The sequence below is a fragment of the Amphiura filiformis genome, chromosome 6 (genome assembly GCF_039555335.1).
Source record: "Amphiura filiformis chromosome 6, Afil_fr2py, whole genome shotgun sequence".
In the NCBI taxonomy this organism is placed as follows: Eukaryota; Metazoa; Echinodermata; class Ophiuroidea; order Amphilepidida; family Amphiuridae; genus Amphiura; species Amphiura filiformis.
In genome coordinates, this window is record NC_092633.1 from 8,287,263 (window position 1) to 8,310,410 (window position 23,148).

General features: G+C 36.0%; 1 protein-coding gene across 1 annotated transcript; it reads left to right on the forward strand.

Moving 5' to 3' along the window:
- The first annotated feature begins 20,513 nt into the window (after positions 1-20,513).
- LOC140154156 (bone morphogenetic protein 1-like) lies at positions 20,514-22,948 on the forward strand. The gene is made up of 4 exons (XM_072176764.1): positions 20,514-20,526; positions 21,183-21,539; positions 22,183-22,302; positions 22,524-22,948. Exons 1-4 carry the CDS (start codon positions 20,514-20,516, stop codon positions 22,946-22,948), a joined length of 915 nt encoding a protein of 304 aa, XP_072032865.1.
- The last annotated feature ends 200 nt before the right edge of the window (positions 22,949-23,148 follow it).

A 23,148-nucleotide genomic window follows, 5' to 3' on the forward strand; every position in this document is an offset into this window, starting at 1 on the left:
GCTAAAAGTTAAAAATTTTATACTAACAATACCGGCCTATTTGAGACATTTCGGCTATGTTCCATACAAACTACGTGTGTTTCTTGCTTTTATAATGTTGTAGTGTTTCTGTATTATTTGATATAAAACGCTCAGCTTTTGGAACGCTTTACATTTGTTCCACGTGCAATGCACGTCGTGCATACATGTAGATAATGTCTGGTAACATACATGCGCCCATCTTTGATTGACAGAATTGTGTAACAATGACTTATTTATTATTTTAAAAATCTTTTGAAAACTTAGGCTGTTTTGTCCTCGAGATTAATAGAGAACCTGCCCTCGCATAACCTTATGTAATATAATTTCAAATGAACAACAAATGTGCTTAAAAAGTGTTTTCCTGATGACAGATTTTACGGACTAATTAATTTAATTGAACGGTGTGCACAGTTTATACAATCGAGCCAATATTGGTTCCGTTTTTGCCCTGGAGAATAGACAAAAATAAACGATGCTAATATAATGTGGATAATGAATATTGCAGGCCGATTAAACGCAATTATTTGCGTTGTGGGCGTTCAAGGCTAACGTTTGTAATCTAATATCGCGTGAGGTTCAAAGTATTGCACTTGCAGAAAGTGATATTTAGATCAGAGCAACTAATCTATCACCTTTACAACAAAGCAAACGCTCATCACTATGATATGATATCCCAGCAAACACAAAACGTTTTTAAAACGTTTTAAATAGGTTATCTTTTGGGTTTTGGGTTTTGGTAAAAACTTTTTAATAACAATAAATGTCATTAAAGGTCATGAAAACGTTTTGAAACGTTTTGTATGAAAACACATTACAAAAATATTTTCAAGTGTTTGCAAAATTTTATTGAAAAATATGTTAAAATGTTTGCAGTAAGTTCTGAAAAAAAAGTTGTTTGAATGTTATGAAAACGTTTTATACCCTTTATATACCCTTTATATAACCCGATATTTAAGCGTTTTCTGGCAACCTTTCCTAACCTTTTGCGATTGATTTCGAAAACGTTTTGTGTTTGCTAACATGATCTCACTCCCAAATTGAGCTCTAATTATGATAGCATCCCAGCAAACACAAAACGTTTTAAAAACGTTTTAAATAAGTTACATTTTAGTATTTGGTTTAGGTAAAAACGTTTTAAAATGGGTTATATAAAGGTCATGATAACGTTTTAAAACATTGTGTATGAAAACACACTACAACAATATGTTTAAATGTTTTCAAAAATGTTATTGTAAACTATTTTTGAAATTTTTTTTTCCAAATATTGTGTCAATGCTTAAATAACATTATGTTAAAATATATGAACCCAGCAAACAGAGAAATGATCTTAAAATGTTTTTATCAAAACCTTTTAATAACATTTAAATGTCGGGTTATATAAAGACAAATATTTTTCGCAAAATATCATTTCAACCCCAAAATAACATTCTGTTTAGAATGTTTTGTATCGAGTTTTCAAGAATGTTTTTCGAATGTTATTAAAACGTTTTTATACCCTTTATATAACCAGACGTTTTCTGTAAAACATTTGTGTTTGCTGAGCAGTAGATTATCAAAAAACGTTTTATTCTCTTAATATACCCTTTATATAACCCGACATTTAAACGTTTTCTGACAACCTTTTATAACCTTTTGCGAATGATGTCGAAAACGTTTTGTGTTTGATGGGATGTTCAAAAATTCGCATTTATAGCCCTATTACCCATTCCAGAAAAATACAACACTAAATTTTTGGGATTAAAAAAAATATTATGAAGATCTGCCAAATGACCGGCAACTCTAGATCTGTACGATCCTGTGTTGCATTAGAACTTTGACACAGGAGGTAATGCTATTCCAACATCTAGAGTTGCCGGTCCAATATCACACAACACTTCAAAACAGCAACACTGCTGATGAAGTCAACAGATGGTTGATGAAACGTCCAGAAAAACGTAAGTTTTGACTGGTCTTGTTCAGATGAAATTCTCAATGTCAAACGTAATAATAGGATTGTAAAATTAAGATTGTTTATCCTCATGGAAATGAAACTAATTCAATTTTGTTTGTCATGTCTCGTATAGATTGACACACATTCTTCAGATGATATCACAATGATGCTATTATTGCTGCTTTTGGCTTGTTTAGAATTGGGTGCTAACCAAGGTAAGACAAATCTAACTGTTCCTCTGTTGTTGTACGATTATTGTTCACCTCGCTGAATGTGGCGTTCATAATAGTGTGTCTATTTTAGAAAATCTTGCCGTTTCTTTGTTATTTTTTTATATTTTACTGCTATTCATATCTTGAAGTAACAGTGTTATATTCGTTATTTTTTCAGCCATTTCATTATCTGTTTTATTAATTCGCTTAAATTATATGATAAACAACCTACAACCTAGCAAACACAATATGTTTTTAGAACGTTATAGATGAGTTACAAAAACACTGCATCAACATTTTTAAAGGTTGTCAAAGGGATATTGCAAAATATTTGTTGGCAAACATTTTTGTAAAATATTTTGACACATTTAGTTTGAATGTCAAAACTGTTTTATCAGTGTTATTAAAACGATTTATACCATTTCCCGAGATTAAACGTTTTATGTAAAACTTTTTTTTGCTGAGAAGCATAATGTTTGGAAAGAAATTTAGCTAGTAAAACGTACAAGAAATGATATTAAATGATTGTTTTCATTATCCCATATGTTTAGAAATATGGTATTTAATAGGGAGAATCTCATGAACAATATGTTTATTACCGTATAAATCAAAATTGGTTGCTCAGATGATCATGAATCCAGCATATTGCCCTATCTATATAATTTAACTCATCAGAGAATGGTTGTTTTCCATCTTTACGCTACGCTGATAATATCTATTACATTTGCGAAGGAGGATATCTTTTCAATTGTCATATGATTGTAATGTAGGCCAATTTCAATAAACTAACGTACCCTTGCTTTTTGCGGTAATTGTGACAAATCTGAGATTTGTAATAAAACATCTCAATAAAAAGTCCAATTATATGATTGAAATGTTGGTCTATGCACGATGTTCCTAACACTGTATATGTACATGGCGTACAGAATATTCATAAAGCATCATAAGGACCGACCTCACTCAGTAATGATCGACGGAGAGACACGTCACACGTATTGAACATGGGCGTTGGACTTAGCGATTTCTTTGTTTTGCTTCTTTGTTGGGCTCAAAATAAAAAGGAACGCCTATCTGACAGTGGGAACTAACATTTTATGGAAAAGAAATACAAATATATTTTTATAGAATTGTAGAAATGTTGCAATATTGCTTTAAAAACAAAACAAACATTTTAACTCCTACAACTTCCTGTCAACTCTCTAATTGACTAACTCCAAACTTGTCTGTGCTTTCTGTTTTTTTGTCTTTTCACTACCCAACCTTCTGCTATTAACAAACACATTATTTTTTAATTGAGACCTAATGAAGGGCATATCATATATAAACACATACACGTTATTTTCCTTCAAACCGAGTGCGCTTGCCTGACGAACTATTAAAGCCATGGTATGTGATCTGCCCCGCAGTGACACCCTCAATTTTTCTTGAATTTCTACTTTTGGCATGGTTGTAATGCTTAATGGTGTACAAAAATACATGTAGACTAAGCCTGAAGTGTTTTAATTACAGTAAAATTTATGTTTTTATAATAAATCCGGAGATCTACTGTTTTATTTCGTGTTCACCGATCGAGTAATGGCTAACGTCCCAGCTACATGAAGCTCCGCTCAATAATAATACGATCGGTGAGCTAATACATGCCTGGAAAGCATATGCCAATCACTTCGGTGTGACGAAATGGGTGTCAATATCAATGGAGAGAAGTTCAACCAGAATTACGGATGATATAATCATCATAACAGAGAGCTTGGAAAAAATTGAAACCATGCTCAGGGAGTTCGCAGAAGCCAGTAAGGAATGTAGCTCGTTGAGCAACGAATTGTCACTGTCAATGGATGCAATGGGCAACAGGAACCGGAGAACGGGAGAAGACAATGCAAGAACAGTAAATTGGTTCAGCAAGAGACAGAGCAACCAGGCGGAGACATGCTGCGGTTTTCGTCCAGCAGTGAACTGACAATGATGATTGCAAATGTTAAAGAAAGATAAACACGAGACAATCACCAATTAAATTTATGTCTGTAAGAACCAGATGAGCCGCGGTTCCCTAAATATATTTAACAACCAAAGGGTGCTTTTTAAAAGTTATAACTTTCTTTCTTAATGCATCTTATAGATTTCTGTGGTGAGCAATTGCTTCAAATACCTGCTGCTGGTGTTTTCAACTTAACCACACCTTACTACCCCGATAAGTACCCGAATGGTGCAGATTGTACCTGGATAGCACAAGCGCCAGAAACAACAGGAACTCTTACGATCGTATTCCCCCACTTTGATCTGGAAACCAAATATGACTATTTGACGATAGGACAAGGTGACAACCAAACAGATGAGACGACGGTGTTGAGATTGACAGGGAAAGCAGGTCTAGCTTCACTGAGTGTGGATGGGGAAGCTGCTTGGCTCTGGTTTCAATCGGATAGAGGAGTTGCATGGTATGGATTCTTTTTGCAAATCATTTGGACAGCTGATACAGGTAAAACATTATGTTATGCTAACTTCAACTCATTTAAATCTTTTATCCTGCCAAGCATCTCAATAGTATACTGTAATCTGTATTGATTTTGGTTTCTGATCTGTAGTCGATGACATCACGAATCGTCTAACCAAGCAAAAGAAAGCGAAACGAATACGCCTATGCTGATCGCCACAAAAGAGGGTTCGTTATGTACATTCGCGAGCCGTCAATCAATAGGACTAGACGACTAAACATGGGGAAGTAACAATACGAAATCAAAAAAGTGAGTATATTGTTATGCAATACGAAAAGATAAAACGAAAGCGACAGTTTTATCTTCATAATGTGTAACAATATATTTTCAGTTTCAGAATTCGTACCTATTGTTACATCTCATGTCCAATTGATTAGCTCTAGAATGCGCGTATTATTATTATTATTATCTATTTTAACAAGGCATTGTGGTCGACGCTTTGAGTCTAGAACGGCGAATTGCTAGTTTTGATTGGCTATGTGATGTCATCGACTACAGAAAGCAAGATCAATACAGTATGCAATTGAGATGCTCAGCAGGACAAATGGTTAAATTAGGTTAGATACAAAACAGATAAAAACCACTCTTGTGTTGTTTGATTACCACAGGTCTATACAATTTATATGATTTATGGTTTGAAGAAGAATATTCAAATCAATATTTTATAAGTATACTTTTCAAAATAAATCGCAAAATCTTTTACAAGTTTTGTGTGAGAAAAGAGGCCGTTTTAAAGTTGTATCTTGAGTCCATAGCAGTCATGTTTTCTTAAACAAACACATGAATACACCTGGCCGACTGTATTGTTTGAGAGTTGACTCCTATGGACTGATGCCACTTTTAACACTTTTTAAAATTGCTGAACGCAATGACGTGTGACGCTATAATTTGGGGATGTGTAAAACAAATAAGGCTATTCATACCTTTTTAAGGGAGGTGTAATGAGCGAACCGTGGTTTGGATTCCAGAGGGAGGGTGTCTGCAAGAGGCACAGCCATCAGAAAATGAATAACTGAGATCGCGCGCCAAATAAACATAATATATCGCATGTATATCGCAATTTATAGCATTCTCTATCTGATGAGGTGAAGTGATTGTGCTGACAACTTATAAGAAGGAATACTATTATTACACTTTCCTTTCAAATAACAGAAAAGTTTTGGCTTGGGTTTTTTTTTTTGTTCATTCTTTTGTTTTTGTATGAATTTGTTGTGTTGCTTTGTTATTACAGTGGGTTGCAAAGAAGATGAATTTGAATGTGGTAATGGATACGGGTGTTTACAAGATTTGATGCAATGTGATACTGTACCACAATGCCTGGACAAATCGGACGAATTAGAATGCAGTAAGTATATCACGTGATGCAAAGAGTGATACAAACTAGAGTTTATATTGCAATAGTACAAATATATCCTAAGGAAGACGTTCTCATTTTTTCTTCAAAATTGTGTTTTTCAAACGATTGTATTTCAGTAAGGTACTTAATATACCATATCCTGCAAATATCAAGGCCTTATATAGCTGCCGCATTTGTGACAAAATCTGAAATTAATAAAATCACGGAACACGTGATTTAATTTATAGTAGTCTAACTTGCGCATGGCTGAAATGTTTCGTTGAGCGTGTGAATCTATGGGATGTTTATAACATATTATTGAGCTAATCGATATCATTAACGACGGATTGGACTAAAATAGCCATTTTCTGTCGTTCGTATCCATGGACAACTGACATGCAGAACTAAAATTTTTTGTGTTTAATGTTATTAACAATGGTTTAACAGAACATGAATGTGATATTAACCGACAAATTTTGTTTTATCTGACGTGCAAAACATATCACAAATCTCAGCTGCATACCCTGCGGCGCGCGGCGAGCGGAAAAGTTGACTTTTTAGACCAGCTAGTGCCCTGTTGTATTCAATTGTTCTGAATATGTCAATAAAATAACATACATTATTTCGCTTAATCTAGTGTACATACTGTCATACCTTAATATTAAATAAAACACTAATATGGAGCAGGATTTACTTACAAGTGTAACACAATACCTTGCTGCTTTTTTAGTAATAAATGTAGTTTTTTTGTAAATTTTGTGAAGCCTACGATACCGATGAAACAAAATACTCTGGTTAGGATATAGATTCTATTCAAAACAGTGACTCATGAACGTTTAATATTTTGCTTAAAATATTAAACTAACTAGTGGGATGCCCGTACTTACAATGCACTCTTGAGGCATTTGCAATGCCCTGGGGTTAATAGCTATCTTTGCGACAATACGTCGGCGTTAGCAACCCATATATCCAATATATTTCAAGTGCCTTTTGTTCTAAAGTAAATAAATCTGGCCATGTCACGTTGGTTTTTTTCAGAGGAAGAAAGATTGTATCAAATTATTATAGAGCCAAAATTAATATAAAATGTGATTATGCTATACTAACATTTATTTTATTATATATTTTGCAGATATAAAAAAAGGAAATAATTTACTCTCCCGCGCGTTAGAGAAAATTTACCTATGCAGAATTGTCATAGCAACATTCCTGAGTAATCAGATAAACGTAATAACAATAACCATTAACGAAAAGAGAGAAAATACGCAAAAACGAAATGTTTGACATAATTGCCATTCAATTCATCCAAGTGCACTTTATGTTCACGAGGCAAGGTATGTGTACAATACTTATGTAACCGGGTCTGTTAACTTCCCGCGGCTTGTGCCCCACCACGCCCCATCAGACCTGGTGCCCCTCCCCCGGTGCCCCATCAGAAAGGATAAGTTTTACAAGGCATGCAAAATCAATCAAGTTGAGAACATAAGAAAGCAATAAGTGCTTGTGTGGCATGTACTGGCCAACCGTCCATTTAAGGCACCTGTGTACTCTCAGATACGCATGTAGTAAAAGTGCCATAACTTTGTAATTATTCACGCAAGACATGTAAAAGTATATATTTTTATAAAGGCAAGACATCAATGAATCTCAATATAATTACAGTTTTGGTGTAAAAACAACAATTATGAATTTTTGTTCGGTACATCATAACAAAAAAACACTCTATCCAAAAATTTTCGTTTTGCTTTTTTCTTAATCTTGAGGCACCATTCCAAAAACGTTTTTTTTATAGTTTTTTGATATTGGCCTTATTTTTGGAGATATTGACCATATAAGGCATCAAAATGAACTTTTAAAATTCACAACCGCCTATTTGCACAAAATGATGCCTAAAATCGGAAATAGACCAAAATATAAAAAAAATGAGAAAACCGTTTCTTAAGTCGATCATGCTTTTTATGATGAGCATAATTGCTTACCTATAGATGCTGTATTTATTGAGTTATCGTGTACCTAAATCGTCATTTTACCGAGAAAATGAACATTGAAATAAAGGCCGTTGAAGTTTAAAGTGGTCACATTTTGCACTTTGATCGAAGCTTACAGGAGAATGCGGCAGTTCTCGTTTTTCTACCTTACATTACGTGAACATCGGGTAAATCCACAGCCCCTTGAGAAGTTTGGGCGAAATCTATTCATATCTTGATGTTTAAATCGGGGGAAAGAACTTGAAAAAAATCACATTTTATCAGCTAAAACGGAGCCATTTGACCGCTTTTTGTGAAATCAGTGCTTCCGTGGTGTTTCCATAAGATGCGCCACGCATGCAGATAAGCGTCGCGTATGCGTAGCGTATCTGTGCGTTACCAAATTGCGCGATACGCAACGCGATGCGTTGTTGCGCGCGTATACCCTGCTGGTACAACAAAGATTTTCTTTCCTTTTAAATTTCAAACACGAGTGGAATAGTGAAATAGAATCCTTAAAATACTGCAGTTGGAGTTTATAAATCTGGAGTTTCATTCCTTGTATTTATAAAAAACATAACAAAGTACAAACATATAAAAAAACTCAATTTCGCGAAAGAAACAATGTCTAGAGTGCACAGCCGCGTTAAATATCCAACTGCACTGCAACAGATCAAGAATTAATCTTGTTAACGTTGTTTACAGTGGCATAACCAGTGGGCAAGGGATGGCACGCACCCTGGGCGTCGTCTTAGGAGCGCCAAATGGAATAATTCAGTACACCACTCCAAGCGGTGAAAGTCAAAATTTTCGCGCGGATTTCAACAGAAACCCCGTTTTAAGACTTTTAAAAATCCAACTTGATAACCAAATTAGTAGTATTTGGTGCAAATTTTTGCCCGGAATTGTTTCAAGAATTGGAGAGGGGACATTCTGTATGCTTGCCACCAGGCGCCACAACTCCTAGCTATGCCACTGGTCGTGTTGTTCTTCTTTGATTGTGCTACGCAATATCATATCCCGGTATCATATATTTTGCAGATATCATAAACCTTACTCTCTAATGCGTTAACGGAAATTGTCATTGTGTTTTATTTTTTTGTTCGTAAGTCAGGAACTACGATAGTACGAATTTATCTTAGTAGCATTCATATAAGTAATCACATGATTGTACTAACAAAAACAATTTTATGATGACAAAAAGAAGAAACACGTTAAAAGGAAAAGGTCAGGTTATGAAATAGTGTCATTTAATTTATCAAAGTGCATTTTACGTCCTTGACTTGAGGCAGGTATATGTACAATAGCAACGTAATGGTCATAACAAATTACAACGACCTAATGCAATCACAAACGCATTCTCATATAACTGCAACATGTATCAATCAAAATGAAGTATGCAATCACGTATTCAAAGTTTAATGTACGTATAACCAATAATAATATAGCGGAAGATGTACCGTGGGATCAAAATTAGGGCCCTGAAGAAGGGGTAAGTTTTACAAGGAATGCAAAACTAATCAGGTTGAAAAATTAAGCAAGCAATAAGTACTAGGGTGAGATTTCATCCATTAAAATGCTGCTTCATGATTAAGATAGTACTTTCCTTTTTTTCTCCTTTCTTGATATGGTGCTGGTAATGTCGTCTATTTTGTTACGAGCCGCAATGACTCAAGACCAATATCACCTTTTTACCCAAATTCACACAAATGCAAATACACTGTTTGATTGAGTTAACAAAATCAAAGTCTTAAATTGAAAGTAAAATATGATTGACACAGTCATGTACATGAACAATTAGTGGGGGATTTGCCATTTGGTCTAATATCATTTGGTCTAATACCCATTTCGTCTATGTCCATTTAATCTAAACCCATTAAGTCTATATCCAATACGTCCAATAATCATTTGGTCCTATAACCATTTGGTCCGATTACCATTTGGTCCGATAACCATTTGGTCTAATAACCAATAAGTCTAAAACCATTTAGTCTAACAACCATTTAGTCCAATACCCATTTGGTCTATAGCCAATAAGTCTAATAGCCATTTGGTCTAATAGCCATTTGGTCTACAAACCATTTGGTCTAACAAGCCATTTAGTCTACTAGCCAATTGGTCTACTAACCGATTGGTCTAATAGCACGTGTGAGGCTGCATAGGCGCAATAACACTATTACACATACTGTGAGTGTGAGGTCATAGTCCAGGGTCACCGTGGTCTTAAAGGAGCATGTTTCATAAACAGTGTAAACATGTCTATAGGCCTACATGTATTATCTACACATAACTCCATATGCAAATGACAAAAACATGAAACCTAATTTGTTTTAATGTTGGAATGGCAATACCGGCAAATGCTCTGTACCCGTGGCACCCCCAGTGGTGCGTGATGAGCCTATTATCATATTAACCTTAATAGATCGATGAAAGAAGGACAATAAATAGTCCGGCAAAATGTCACTTTCACTCGAGTAGGCAATACATGAAGGCTACATGTATCAGTCTTCATTTTTTGGATATATCAATAAACAATAACAATTATTCTACTAAGAATGCATAAGATTTGATACATATAGTACCTTTGTTTACATGTGCTCATCTCATAACACATACTCGCCTCATTACATGTATTTTGAGCCCGTAACCAGTAGTAGACGAAATGGCATTTTTTTAGACGAATTGGCAAATAGACGAAATGGTATTAGACTAACTGGTTATTAGACCATAAGAGTATTGGACCTAACGGTTATTAGACCAAATGGTTATTAGACCAAATGGTTATTGAAAAAATATTAGACCAAATGGTTATTAGACTATATGGTTAGTAGACATACTGGATATTAGACCAAACAATATTAGACTAAATGGACATTAGACTATATGATTATTAGACCAAATGGCAATTAGCCTTTCTGGTAATAGACCAATTGAATATAGACGAAACGGGAATTAGACCAAATGGTATTAGACCAAATGGCAATAGACCAATTAGTGCACACACAATATAATTACATTTTTTAATTGTCACTTTCTTAACCGACAGTCTTCTTCTTGGTGATCATTGTGGCGCACTTGTTTTGCAAACAATCACTGTTCAGCGAAGTTCACTGTACACATGCATTTCTATATCCTTTGCGTATAAAATCGTCATGCAGAAATGGTGCTGCTTTCTTCAAAAACTTAAATGCCCGCACAGATGACATCTTCTCCAACTATGATGCTTCTTTCACCAATCACTCTCTTTCCCCAGGAAACATGCTTCTTTCTGCACTGATCCTTTTTATTGACAGATGTTTTGTTTTATAAACCACACTTCAGTAAGTCGACAAAAGAATTTTGCACCTTCATGTACTCAAAATCTCCTTCGTTGCTGTTTTAAAGTAGCACATTATTGGCTATGCAAACTGATTTAAATGTACCTCCTTTAAAGCACAACGACGACCAACACATTATAGAGAGTCTACAACCTCTTCATATTCTGCCAAGAGCAAACTAAATTACTTGCACCTTTTATACTCACAATCTATTAATAGACCATTCCGTCACATTCAGCTTATTTTAGAAATGGGAATTTCCAATTCGCATTAGGCAATGTACTTAGATGAGCAATCTGGGAATTCCCTAGATTCATTTATAAACATTAACCTTTCTCATTACATCACTTGTGTATTTATGTATTCTTTTGTATGTATTTCATTTGTATTTTGATGTAATTTTGTTTGACCCCTGGGCCAGACTGGAAATCAGTGTGGACCACTGAGTTTTTCCCCAGGTAAAATAAGATCTAATAAAAATAAAATAATAAATACTTCCTGTGGTTTCCCGAATTGTTTACAATCTTGGGGATTTCCCAATTGTGCAACACAATAATAATAATAATAATAATAATAATACCAGCACTTATATAGCGCTATTACAAATTCAAGGAATATGAACATAGCACTTTACACAAAAAGGAAAGAGGAAAACAACAACAAAAATCTTATGAGGTGAACAAATGAGTCTTTAGATGGCTCTTGAAACTGCTGACAGTGGGACATGACCGTATGGATGATGGCAAGTTGTTCCAAAGTTTGGGACCAGCAATGCTGAAAGCCCCACCACCAACCACCCGGTGACTCCGAGGGATGACAAGACGAGAGGTGTCTGCAGCAGATCGTAGACCTAGTCTACCTGATTGATATATGGTAATGCAGTCTGTGAGGTATGAAGGAGCCTGATCATTAAGTGACTTGAAAATGTACAAAAGTGTCTTGAAGGCGATTCTATGGGAGCCAATGAAGAATAGCGAGAAGAGGAGTTGTAGAATGGCGGCGAGCAAATTGAAAGATTATGCGAGCAGCCCTGTTCTGCAATCTCTGAAGGCGGGTGATGTTGCTAGAGTTGCATCCAATTATGAGTGAGTTGGCATAGTCTAATCTGGACAGAACAAGGGCTCGTATGGCATGGCTGGTTGTGTCCCTGTTGATGAATCTTCTTATACGAGATATGTTCCAAAGAGAGAAATTTATAGAGCGACATAATGATGTGATATGAGATGACATGTTCATGGTAGAGTCAAAAATAACACCCAGGTTTTTTACTGTGTTAGAGGAACGAATGATGTCAGATCCAATGTGGATTTCAGTGTCCTGTAATCTGTTCATATTATGTTGAGAGGCGGCAATAAAGAATTCAGTTTTGGATTGATTTAATTTCAACTTATTGCTGTTCATCCAGCGATGTATTTCGTCAACACAAGCAGTTAGCTTAAATAAAGCGCAAGCACTATCACCGGGTATTGTGGGATTAAAACAAACATACAATTGGATGTCATCGGCATAAATATGAAACTGGATGCCAAATTTACGAATGATGTTAGCAACAGGTTGAGAGTACATTGTGAATATCTTAGGGCCGATTATAGAGCCCTGAGGTACTCCAAATTTGAGATAGTGCCTTTCAGACATATTACCACCAACACATACTTGAAAATTGCGATCAGTCATATAAGATTGAAACCACTCGAGTGCTGTGCCTTTGATACCAAAGTCACATTCAAGTCTGTTAAACAAAATTGTGTGATCAATGGTATCAAAGGCAGCAGAAAGATCGAGCATGACTAAGAAAACAGCTTGGTTCTCGTCAATGGCAGTCATGATGTCGTTTTTGACAACGAGCAAAGCAGTCTCAGTGCTATGCCTGCATTTGTAAGCAGACTGCAAACGTTCGTCCAAACCGTTACTCTCAATGTGCTCATTGATCTGAGATATGGCTGCTTTCTCAATCACTTTACCAATATAGTTGACATTTGAGACAGGCCTATAATTGGTAAGGTCGTTCCAGTCTAAAGAAGATTTCTTTAGTATAGGCGTCACAATAGCTTGTTTCAACTCACTTGGGAAAACACCACATTGAAGGGATGTATTTACAATGTCAGCGATATAAGGTAAAACAACGCTGATGTTGCTTTTTAGCAACCAAGTAGGAACACAATCAAGATTACAGGTCTTGTCTGCAGAACTGGCCACAATCTCATGAACCTCACCGTCATCGAGCAATTTGAAACTTGACATGTGGGTCTCGAGATTGACACCTATATTCTGAGCGATATCATGACCTATAGACAAATCCTTATGATCAGATACAACATTATTATCAATACCAGATCCACGGTTGTTTGATGGGATCATTTATTAGTTTTTCAAACAAAACATCATGTATAACCAAATTTTAGGCTTAAACAGCAAAAAGTGATATTGTGCTAATGTATACTAATGCTTTTGAGTCGTTCTCAACATTAATTTCCCTCTTTTACAAAATTATTTACTTTTATAGTATTTTTTAAAGCTTTTTCGGATATAAAACTGATCTATTAATGACAAAATTGGTGGCGCTATTTAGTTACTGGAAATTACAATTTCAAGCTTTTAATACAAATAATTCCTTTTATTGTATGATAAAATATCTTTATAAAATTTCCTTGTTGCTCGTTTCACCTATTCCAGCTGTTTTAATGGCGGTATTAATCACCTAGCCCTTGCAAATAAAGAAATTTGATTTAGGGTAAATAGCGCCATCTATAGTTTGCATTTAGTTAATAATGAAGCCAATTCTATATACATCAAACAGCCGTGGATCGGATCTTGACCACTTTCTCATTGAAAGAAAGAGCAAACTTGTTACTCAAGACGTCTGGAGTGTCAAATGACGGAAGAGCTTTAACATTCTGGTGCATAACACTGCCAAGTATTCTGAATGTCTGTTTGGTGTCAGCATCTTTAAGAGCATCTTTGTAGTAACAAGCTTTAGATCTATCAATCAACTTATTTACATGCATACGTTGCTTGTTAAAATTGTCCCTATCACACTGGAGATGAGTTCTCCTAAACCTTCTTTCAAGTTTACGTGTTTCCCTACGAGCTTCACTTATTTCTTGTGAATACCATGGGAACCTTGGTCTTATTTTACGTGTTCTTGTACTTGATGGGACATGCTGATTAAGGACACGAGTAGAAGCAATATTGAAATTGTTCAATTTCATGTTCACATCGGCATCAGGTTGAGCTTCAACAGCAAGTTCTTTTTCACACTTGAAGTCTTCCATGTTGAGATCACGATAGTTCCGTAGCGTACACATAACCTTAAAGGTCCGTAACCCGATCGACAGCATCATCCCCGATTTTTTCATTGTTGATGAGGTTTTGGTATCACATAATAGATACTATTTTTTTTTTTTTTATCCTGAAATTTGACGCTCCAAGTCGATGTATTTCCGGAGAAATCATGAATCACAGCGGTTTTTTCAGGTATACCAGTTTGTAAACAATGGTAAATACTTTGGAATTCTGGGAGGGAATTATGAACGAAATATCAGTCACCGCAAGACGGTGCGCCGTATATAGTTATGAAAACGGCAATGATAAGCGTGGTGTGCTAAATAGCTCAATTGACTAGCGCGTTTGTTTTTTACCCGAGAGGTACCCGGTTCAAAACCCGGTCTCGGAAGGGTTTTTTTCCTCTCCATTTTACCCAAACTTTTTTATATTCATTTGAAATGTACATATTGCAAGGGAAATATATTTTGTTTCCTTTTTTCTGAAACGGTACGAAAAAAAACATTTTCCGTTCAATACGGGCCGGGCATTGTACAGCATGTCAGCATTCGTCATTGCCTGCCCAGAATGCAATTCACGTATACCAAGGTATTGGATTGCAAATTTGGCTATTTATTCACATTTACGCTGAAAATGCTCTCGTTTTTTCACAAAGCAGCATAAAGGAGGCGATATTTGATATTATTATGTAATTTTAAAGACAATCCATATCCAAAACCAATAGGGTTACCCCCCTTTAAGGGGAGGTGGTTTTTGCTGTTGAAGCAAGAAGATAACCATATTGTGGTCTGAGCCATAGCGGAGGTCACCAGCACAGTATCTAATTAATGCCTCATCTGACCTTGAAATAACCAGATCAAGCATATGACCCGATATGTGAGTAGGGAATGTAACATGGTTTTCAAGACCATACGAAGACAAAATACCAGAAAACCGGGCTACCTCAGGCTTATGTGGCTCATCCATATGGATTTTAAAGTCCCCGACGAGTACAATCTTGCCGGGAAGCAATATGATCTCCTGCAGAAAGTCATCAAATTCTTGAAGGTATTCAGAGATTTTGAATCTTTTAACAGCAGATGGTGGGGGACGGTAGATCACCATATAGTGCACAACGTTTTTAGGGTCAACTACACAAGCATGCTCAAAGTTAACAGTCTGTATGTTGGTTTTGTGAATACGGAAACTCAACTGGGTTTTGAAGAGGAAACCAATGCCACCGTGGTTACTTGTTCCGCGGGCTATATTGAGAAATTCATATCCATTGGGTTTGAGTTCCCCGATAACAACAGGGTCATCTGGAGCAAGCCAAGTCTCTGTTATGAACATTGCGTCAATGTCATGCTCGATCACATAGTCACTACATGTGGTCGTCTTGTTGCAAATGGACCTTGCATTCCACAAACGAAGGTCCATTAAGGGTTCGGTATTTATATAAGGTCTCACAAGATTCCGAGCCACTCGCTTTTCACCACATCTGTTGATTGTAGGTCTATGGGATGAAACTAAACTTTGAATTTGAAAAACCTCAGTGCTACCAGTATCATCACCAGTATCAAGGGTAAGCCTGATTGTATGTCGCTTGCCCCCTCTTCGCCCTCTCCTCATATTTGGCTTGGCGCGTATGCCAAGAGATGATAAATGATCCCACAAGGAAGTAGGCAGTCTAGCATCAGCTGGCACCTTAAGTTGTAGAAGTTCAGCCCTACTATAAGTAGGCCTACAACACATTGTGATGTTGTATTGATCCTTGTAATCAATATAATTGACTGGTGTTTTACACAAGTTCTGGGCCCAGTACAACACAAGTAGTGTCAGTAAAACCAATAGCAGGTTGACTGTATAATATGTAGTGTATAGTATCCTACTACACAGTGATTCAATACAATGAACATTCTAGAGACCAGGGGATTTCCCAACAATCCAAAATTAGATATGATTCAATTTGTTTTAATCAACTTGATGAATGAGAAGGGATTCCCCACACACATGTCCTCACTCGTGAAATAACTCTAATTTTGTAAACAGAGATAAATCATCAAATTCAATTACTCAAGGCACATCACAAGAGATACTTACAACAAAACACTTTGCTGTTGTAATTCTTGCGATTCACAATACGATGCGCCGCCAGTAGTTGCTCTTACCAGTCCAATTTTTGACCATCAGGATTTTCACGCGAGTATGATAATAATAATGTGGAAAACAGCTCCACGAAGGATTCCGTGTGATCAATAGATAGAAAATTGAGCTACTATAATTGTAAATTACTGTTTTGCAGCGCATTCGCGTGTAACATCATTATATCATGATATAGACATTTAAACACACAATGACATTAAGTTCCTGTATTGTATTCGTACTACGCGGGCCCAATATGCATTGCGTATTTTTACCTCTCCCCCAGCAAACGCTGGAGGCGCATCGTATTGTGAATCGACCGAATTATCAAACGTCTACTAAGGTACAATCATTGGTCACAGCTGTTTTTAAAAGTGTTTTATACAGAATGTAACAATGAAATTGTGATACGATCGGGTCCATGGGGGCCAAAGGAGGCATTTTTGAAAATTGGGTTACTGTAATCATTAAATTACACATAGAAAACACCAAAGGTTTAGCATACTTGGTTCTATAGTTATGAAGTTCTTTGATGTCTATTTCCTTATGTATTTTATTGTTTTTTACTCCATATTTTGACCTTTATCTTAGTTTCAAATTTGCCGCATTTGGCCCCCATGGACCAGATCGTGTCACAATTATACAATTGCAATTTCGCTTCTCAGAAAAAAATAAAATAGATCATGCAACAATATTACATGCAGTGGAAACATAACATCTTGACTAACAGAAAATCTTTAATTGGTCTGTTTACTAGTTCGGGCTCAAACGCTATGCTCAATTAACTAAATCGTCCATAAAATGAAATGTGGTATGCAGTAGAATCGGTAATATCTTGGCTAACAGAAAAACTTTACTTCGAGTCTTTCCTATATAGTTCAGGTTCAAACGCTTTTCACTTAATCGCCCGAGTTGGGGCACTTTTTGAACATGTTGAACATCAAGTTAATTTTACCGCGTAAGTTAATTTTACAGCGTAAAATGAACTCTCATATTTATCGTTAAATATCTAAGTCAAAATCAAAGGTTTCATGTTACATTAGTAAATATTAAATATGATATTTATTTCATAAACATAAATTAAAATACCAGTTCAAATGCTTCATTGTTTAAAATTACCCATCCTAAGAACACCGGCCAGATGGTTCATGATTCACCTAAATCCAGTCACGAAAGTGGCCCAAGCTGCTTAGGACAACTTGACAAAATTGGTGATCTTCGCTTGTAGACCACCGATTTTATTGAAACAAAGCTTACGTGGTAGCTTAAGAAATTACATTGACGCGTGACCTCTACAAATAGCCTACGTTAAAAGTATGGGGATATGCCTAGTTAACGTCGCTGTGTGAAAAATAACCGGCCAATATTAAAAGTACTCTTCTAAAGTTCTAGAAAATATAGTTTTGTAACATGTCCTAAATTTTTAGCTAATTTTGATGTTTGGAAATATGCGTACTTTGGTGTTTTAGTTAATGTTATAGGTAATAGTACATTGCCTAGTTAACTTCGCTGTGTGAAAAATAATCGGCCAATATTAAAAGTACTCTTCTAAAATTCTAGACAATATAGTTTTGTAACATGTCCTAAATTTTTAGCTAATTTAGATGTTTGGAAATGTGCGTACTTTGGTGTTTTAGGAAGGATATGTAAACGACAGATAACACCAAAAAATATGAAGAAATTATTTCCAAACCGTGTTAAGTCTGCAAACCACCATGTTTCTCATTTTCAAGAACGCTGGTTAACAATAAGCACGTATTGTCTCATTTCGTAAACAAAGACCACACACAATTATTCTCTCGCTTTATAATCGTTCACCCAACTGAAAGTATAATCCCAGCTCATTGCTCCACTGTACGTGTAAAGCAGACACATATGTTGTGTGTATTTAACCAGAGAAGATATGATTTAATCAGTTGAGCTGTTTTCTTGGTTTAATAGCTTTTAATGGGGTTTAAGTCCTGCAAAGGTCGAATTGAATTCTACTGTAGACATGACTGCATCATGTTTGGGCAGGCTATATGTTAGTGCTAGCAGGATAAATGTAAAGCGCTTTGAACAAACTAAAAAATGTCGACATTTGGGCAATCCCAAGAGCATCATTCCGCAATGCAGCAGCCAAGCATGTTGGTAAATACATAACATGCATAATGGAAACTATTTTGGTAAGTGAATGATTAAGATAGGATAAACTTTTCCAAGCCATCATAATTTCCAGTAATTTGCATATAAAAACCTTGCGTTGTGGAATGATGCTTGGAATTGCCCATTTATTTATTTACATGTATATATTTTCATCATTCACACTGTTTGTTTTGTCTTCTTATCTGTTTTATTTGTTTTTAGATTTTTGTGGTCAACAAGAATATGTCATAAACAGCACATCAGTAGCATCATTCAATTCTCCCAATTATCCCGATATCTATTATAATGACCTGGATTGTTTCTGGCACATCGTCGCGCCATTGAATGGATCCATATTGATGACGCTGAAAGACTTTGACACAGAGGAACACTACGATTTCATGACCGTATGGGAAGGAAACACGACGGACGACACAGCCATTGTGCTCTATCTAAGTGGACAATCTTTTCCAAGAACTCTGAGTGTTACCAGCTCACAAATGTGGATCGGCTTCCATTCCGATAGAGGCTATGGAACCCGAGGATTTTTACTGGAATTTGAGTGGAGTACAGAAAGAGGTTAGAATTAATTTCATTTAGTAATAAGATTTTTAAAGATTTTATTTTTTTAAATAACAGAAATTGCTTGCATTTTCAAAGCCGTCGTTAAGTATTATTATGTAGAGTATTTTAAGGTCTTTTTATGTATTTCAAGAAAGGCTAATATATTGACGTAAAAATAAATGGTGTCTCCTTATTTTATTATGAGTTATTGAAATTAGCTTTTTGTGACAGGTGTTGACATTAATTGGTACGTTCAGAAATGTTTGACATACTTATTATTATTTTATTCTTACCTATCCATTTTTAACTTGGAAATAACACGATCTGAATGTGTTTGAACACATTAGATATAGCTTGTCGATGTGTTGGCATGGCGGAAATATAGTGATCTCCAATGACGTCACATGTGTCCAATTAGGCATACTACCATAGCAATAGATGACTACAATTTTGACTATATCGCCCTGCACTACAACATTCATGCGGTACCGATGCATTGAACCATAGATGTCAAAGAAAGGCTGATCACTCGCACCTGTAAGATTAGTATCTTTGAAAAGAGCGGTGATGTATTCAATCTATGATTGCAGGCATACATAGGTGATTGGTGCAATCTGCTTGTAGTGCGGGGCAATCTAGTCAAAAGTTGTATTCATCCATTGCTCTGGCAGTTAATCCCATTTTGAGCATCAGTATTAAAGCGATCGCCACCGTGCAAAGTCCTGACTGGTACACCCGGGGTGCACAGTGGCTCAGCGGGTATGTGATAAGACTGGTGATCATAAGGTTACGGGTTCGAATCACCCACGTGTTGTGACCTTGGGCAATGTACTAAATCACGTTTGCTTCACTTCACCTAGGTTTACACGGGTACTGGCTCAAACTGGGAAGTTTGCACACAGCAACATTCCATACGAATAAGTCAGAGTCTGGTTCCAAATTGCTTCGAAAGATTATGGGCACTCTCCGGCATGCGAACACAGGAATGACTTTACGTTTGTATACCCTTTTAACTTTTGTTTATTTTTTATCATAAATTTAGTTGGCTGTGGTAATGAGGAGTTCTTATGCTATAATGGTTACGGATGTGTTGATGACAAACTGGTTTGTGATAGTGTCCCCGTATGCTATGATGAGTCGGATGAGGATGAGTGCCGTAAGTATGCCGGTGTTATTTATGGATGAATTTGCTTGGTGAATTTGTCATGTTTCATGTTTAAGTGGAATACTTCATACATCGTCGTCCTGGTCACCACTGCCACCATCAAAACCATCATTACCACCAATACAACACCACGAACATCACTACCTCGAGCACCACTACCATCACCATTAAAGACCCATTCAGTGATCCCAGCGCAAGTGTAAAAATATTGAAATTGTTTATAAACTGCTGAAAGGTGAAGGATAAGTCATGCAAATTGTAATTTGGTATTTTTTCCCCTATAAATAAAGAAAACAGCAGTATTGACGAACTGGAAGCCCCATTCAAATACATGTAGCAAATGTATATAAATTACAGATTCGTGTAAAATACCTTATTTTGTCTTAAATATATGGCTTTCAGCTGAACCACTAGCTGACTATGTTAGCACGTCTATGACAATGGCAAAGGTACCAAAATCTGAATTTTGATGATTTTTACGATCTTCCGGATGAGCATACACCAACATCAGCTTACATCACCACCACCCTGGACCGGTTCATCATGTTGTACACTTGTCTAATGATTTATAATACTACTTCTGTAACTTGATCCTAATAATTTTCCAAATATTTTTACCTGTTCATTTTCATTTTCTCTCGTTGATTACAGAAATTTGTGGTCTGGAGCAGTACAATTTAAGTTTCAGTGCAATCGTCAACTTGACGTCGCCATTCTACCCATCCATTTATCCAGAAAATTGGGAATGTTTATGGTTTATAACAACCATCGATGATGGCTTTCCAGTATTCACAGTTATCGAGATGGACACAGAGAAGTACAACGACCCACTGCATGTAGGGTACGGTCATAATATAACAGACCAGTCAACATTGTTGGAACTCTTCGGTGAATTTGAGAAATCAGTGATTTGGTTCAGAGTGCAAACTCTTTGGATGAGATTTGAGACGAACCATAGAACAGGAGGAAGAGGGTTTCTCATTCATATGGCACTACAAACTGAATATGGTAAATCCGGTTTTAGGTATCTTATTTACAATAGGGTTGGTTGGTTGGTTCATTGGAGGTTTGGTTTTAAATAATGGTAACATTATCATAGTAAACAAAGAAAGATTATGAAATGCAAGGCAGTGTAGTGGGAATATATTGCAGTGGGAGAGGTGTGAAACGCATGGTACTGCATGGGATGCAAGAGGATTGGTTTAAAATAAAAGGAATAAAACTTATATACTGAACTACTTTACTTGCATCCAGTGCATATTAATAAAAAGTAATAAAATCAAAATCAAATCAATTGCGTTATTCATTCTTAGCACGTACTTTTTCTACGTTATTAAGCATCACTCAATTATTTTCAACAAACTATAATTAATAAGAAAAAAATTGCTAGAAGATTAAAATTGCAAAATTTGAACATTGAACATTAAAGTTCAAATGTTATATCCTAGGGGAATATCGTTATACCATTTGCCTATAATTATCTGCACTTTGGGACAGCCCGTAGCCAACTTAAATCTTTCTCTTCCCCAATGTTGTAAATATTTCCTTCAAGTTTAAGCTTCTATTCCTATTGATAGATACACCATAACACTGATAAAAGCCATAAGAAAATACTTTAAAAATAGCATCTTATTTTCTCCTTCATTTTCAGAATGTAATTCCACCGGTTACCAATGTGAATCAGGGCTGGTATGCATATCAGCTAATTTTGTATGTGATGGCTACACTCAATGTATTGATGTGGCTCCTGAAAATGACGAATTACAGTGTCGTAAGATAATCTCTTTATTAACTAATATTACTATAATGATTTTCACTTGTTAAACTTTAATTCATGATAAAATTTCACATGTTGTCAAAATGAAAGTGTACATAGACACCATGAGCTGATGGTAACATTAAGCAAATCGACAGCGTGTCGACTTATCGACTATATTAAACAACACGAACATAACAGTATATATATATTTCATGTTTTATTTTATCTTGCAGATTTATGTGGCGAAGAAAACATCCAAATTTCTGCAAATTTAATATCTGCAATCAACTTAACGTCGCCTCTGTATCCAAAACCCTATCCTACTGAAATTGTATGTGAATGGTTAGTGACAACCACGGATGGGGGTACCACTAGAATACGATTTATTTACTTTGATACTAAACTTGACCAGCATTATTTCGAAGTTGGTTTCGGTGCAACACCTTCTCCTGAAACGTCAGTGTATCGACACAGTGGCCAAAATATGCCAAAGACTGTGGCGGTTGATGGGAGTGAAATGTGGATAGAGTTCTCTTCTGACCACGAAAAATCGCTTTCGGGATTTCTAGTACTATTGGAATGGGCACCTATGAATTGTAAGTGCACAAAGATTTTACAATCTGTCTTTCCATTACGTATTCAATACATGTATAGTTAGTATATCGTATCGCGTGACAAGGGTTGTCACGTCTTCTCGAATACAGCATCTCATGTTGACACGCTAGATCAACATCATGATATAGTGTGCACGTGGAAATGATTGGTAAATGAAGAGAAACACCTCTTGAATAGTTTATTCTAATTATTAAAGGAAGTCTCCGACAATCACGATATTATGCCTTATATGTTCGAAATTAA

What these genes read in the sequence shown, in the direction of transcription:
- LOC140154156 (XM_072176764.1), top strand. An exon ending in GGCACTACAAACTGAATATG is followed by an intron (nt 21,540 to 22,182) that starts GTAAATCCGGTT and finishes CTTCATTTTCAG; the next exon opens with AATGTAATTCCACCGGTTAC. An exon ending in AAATGACGAATTACAGTGTC is followed by an intron (nt 22,303 to 22,523) that starts GTAAGATAATCT and finishes TTTATCTTGCAG; the next exon opens with ATTTATGTGGCGAAGAAAAC.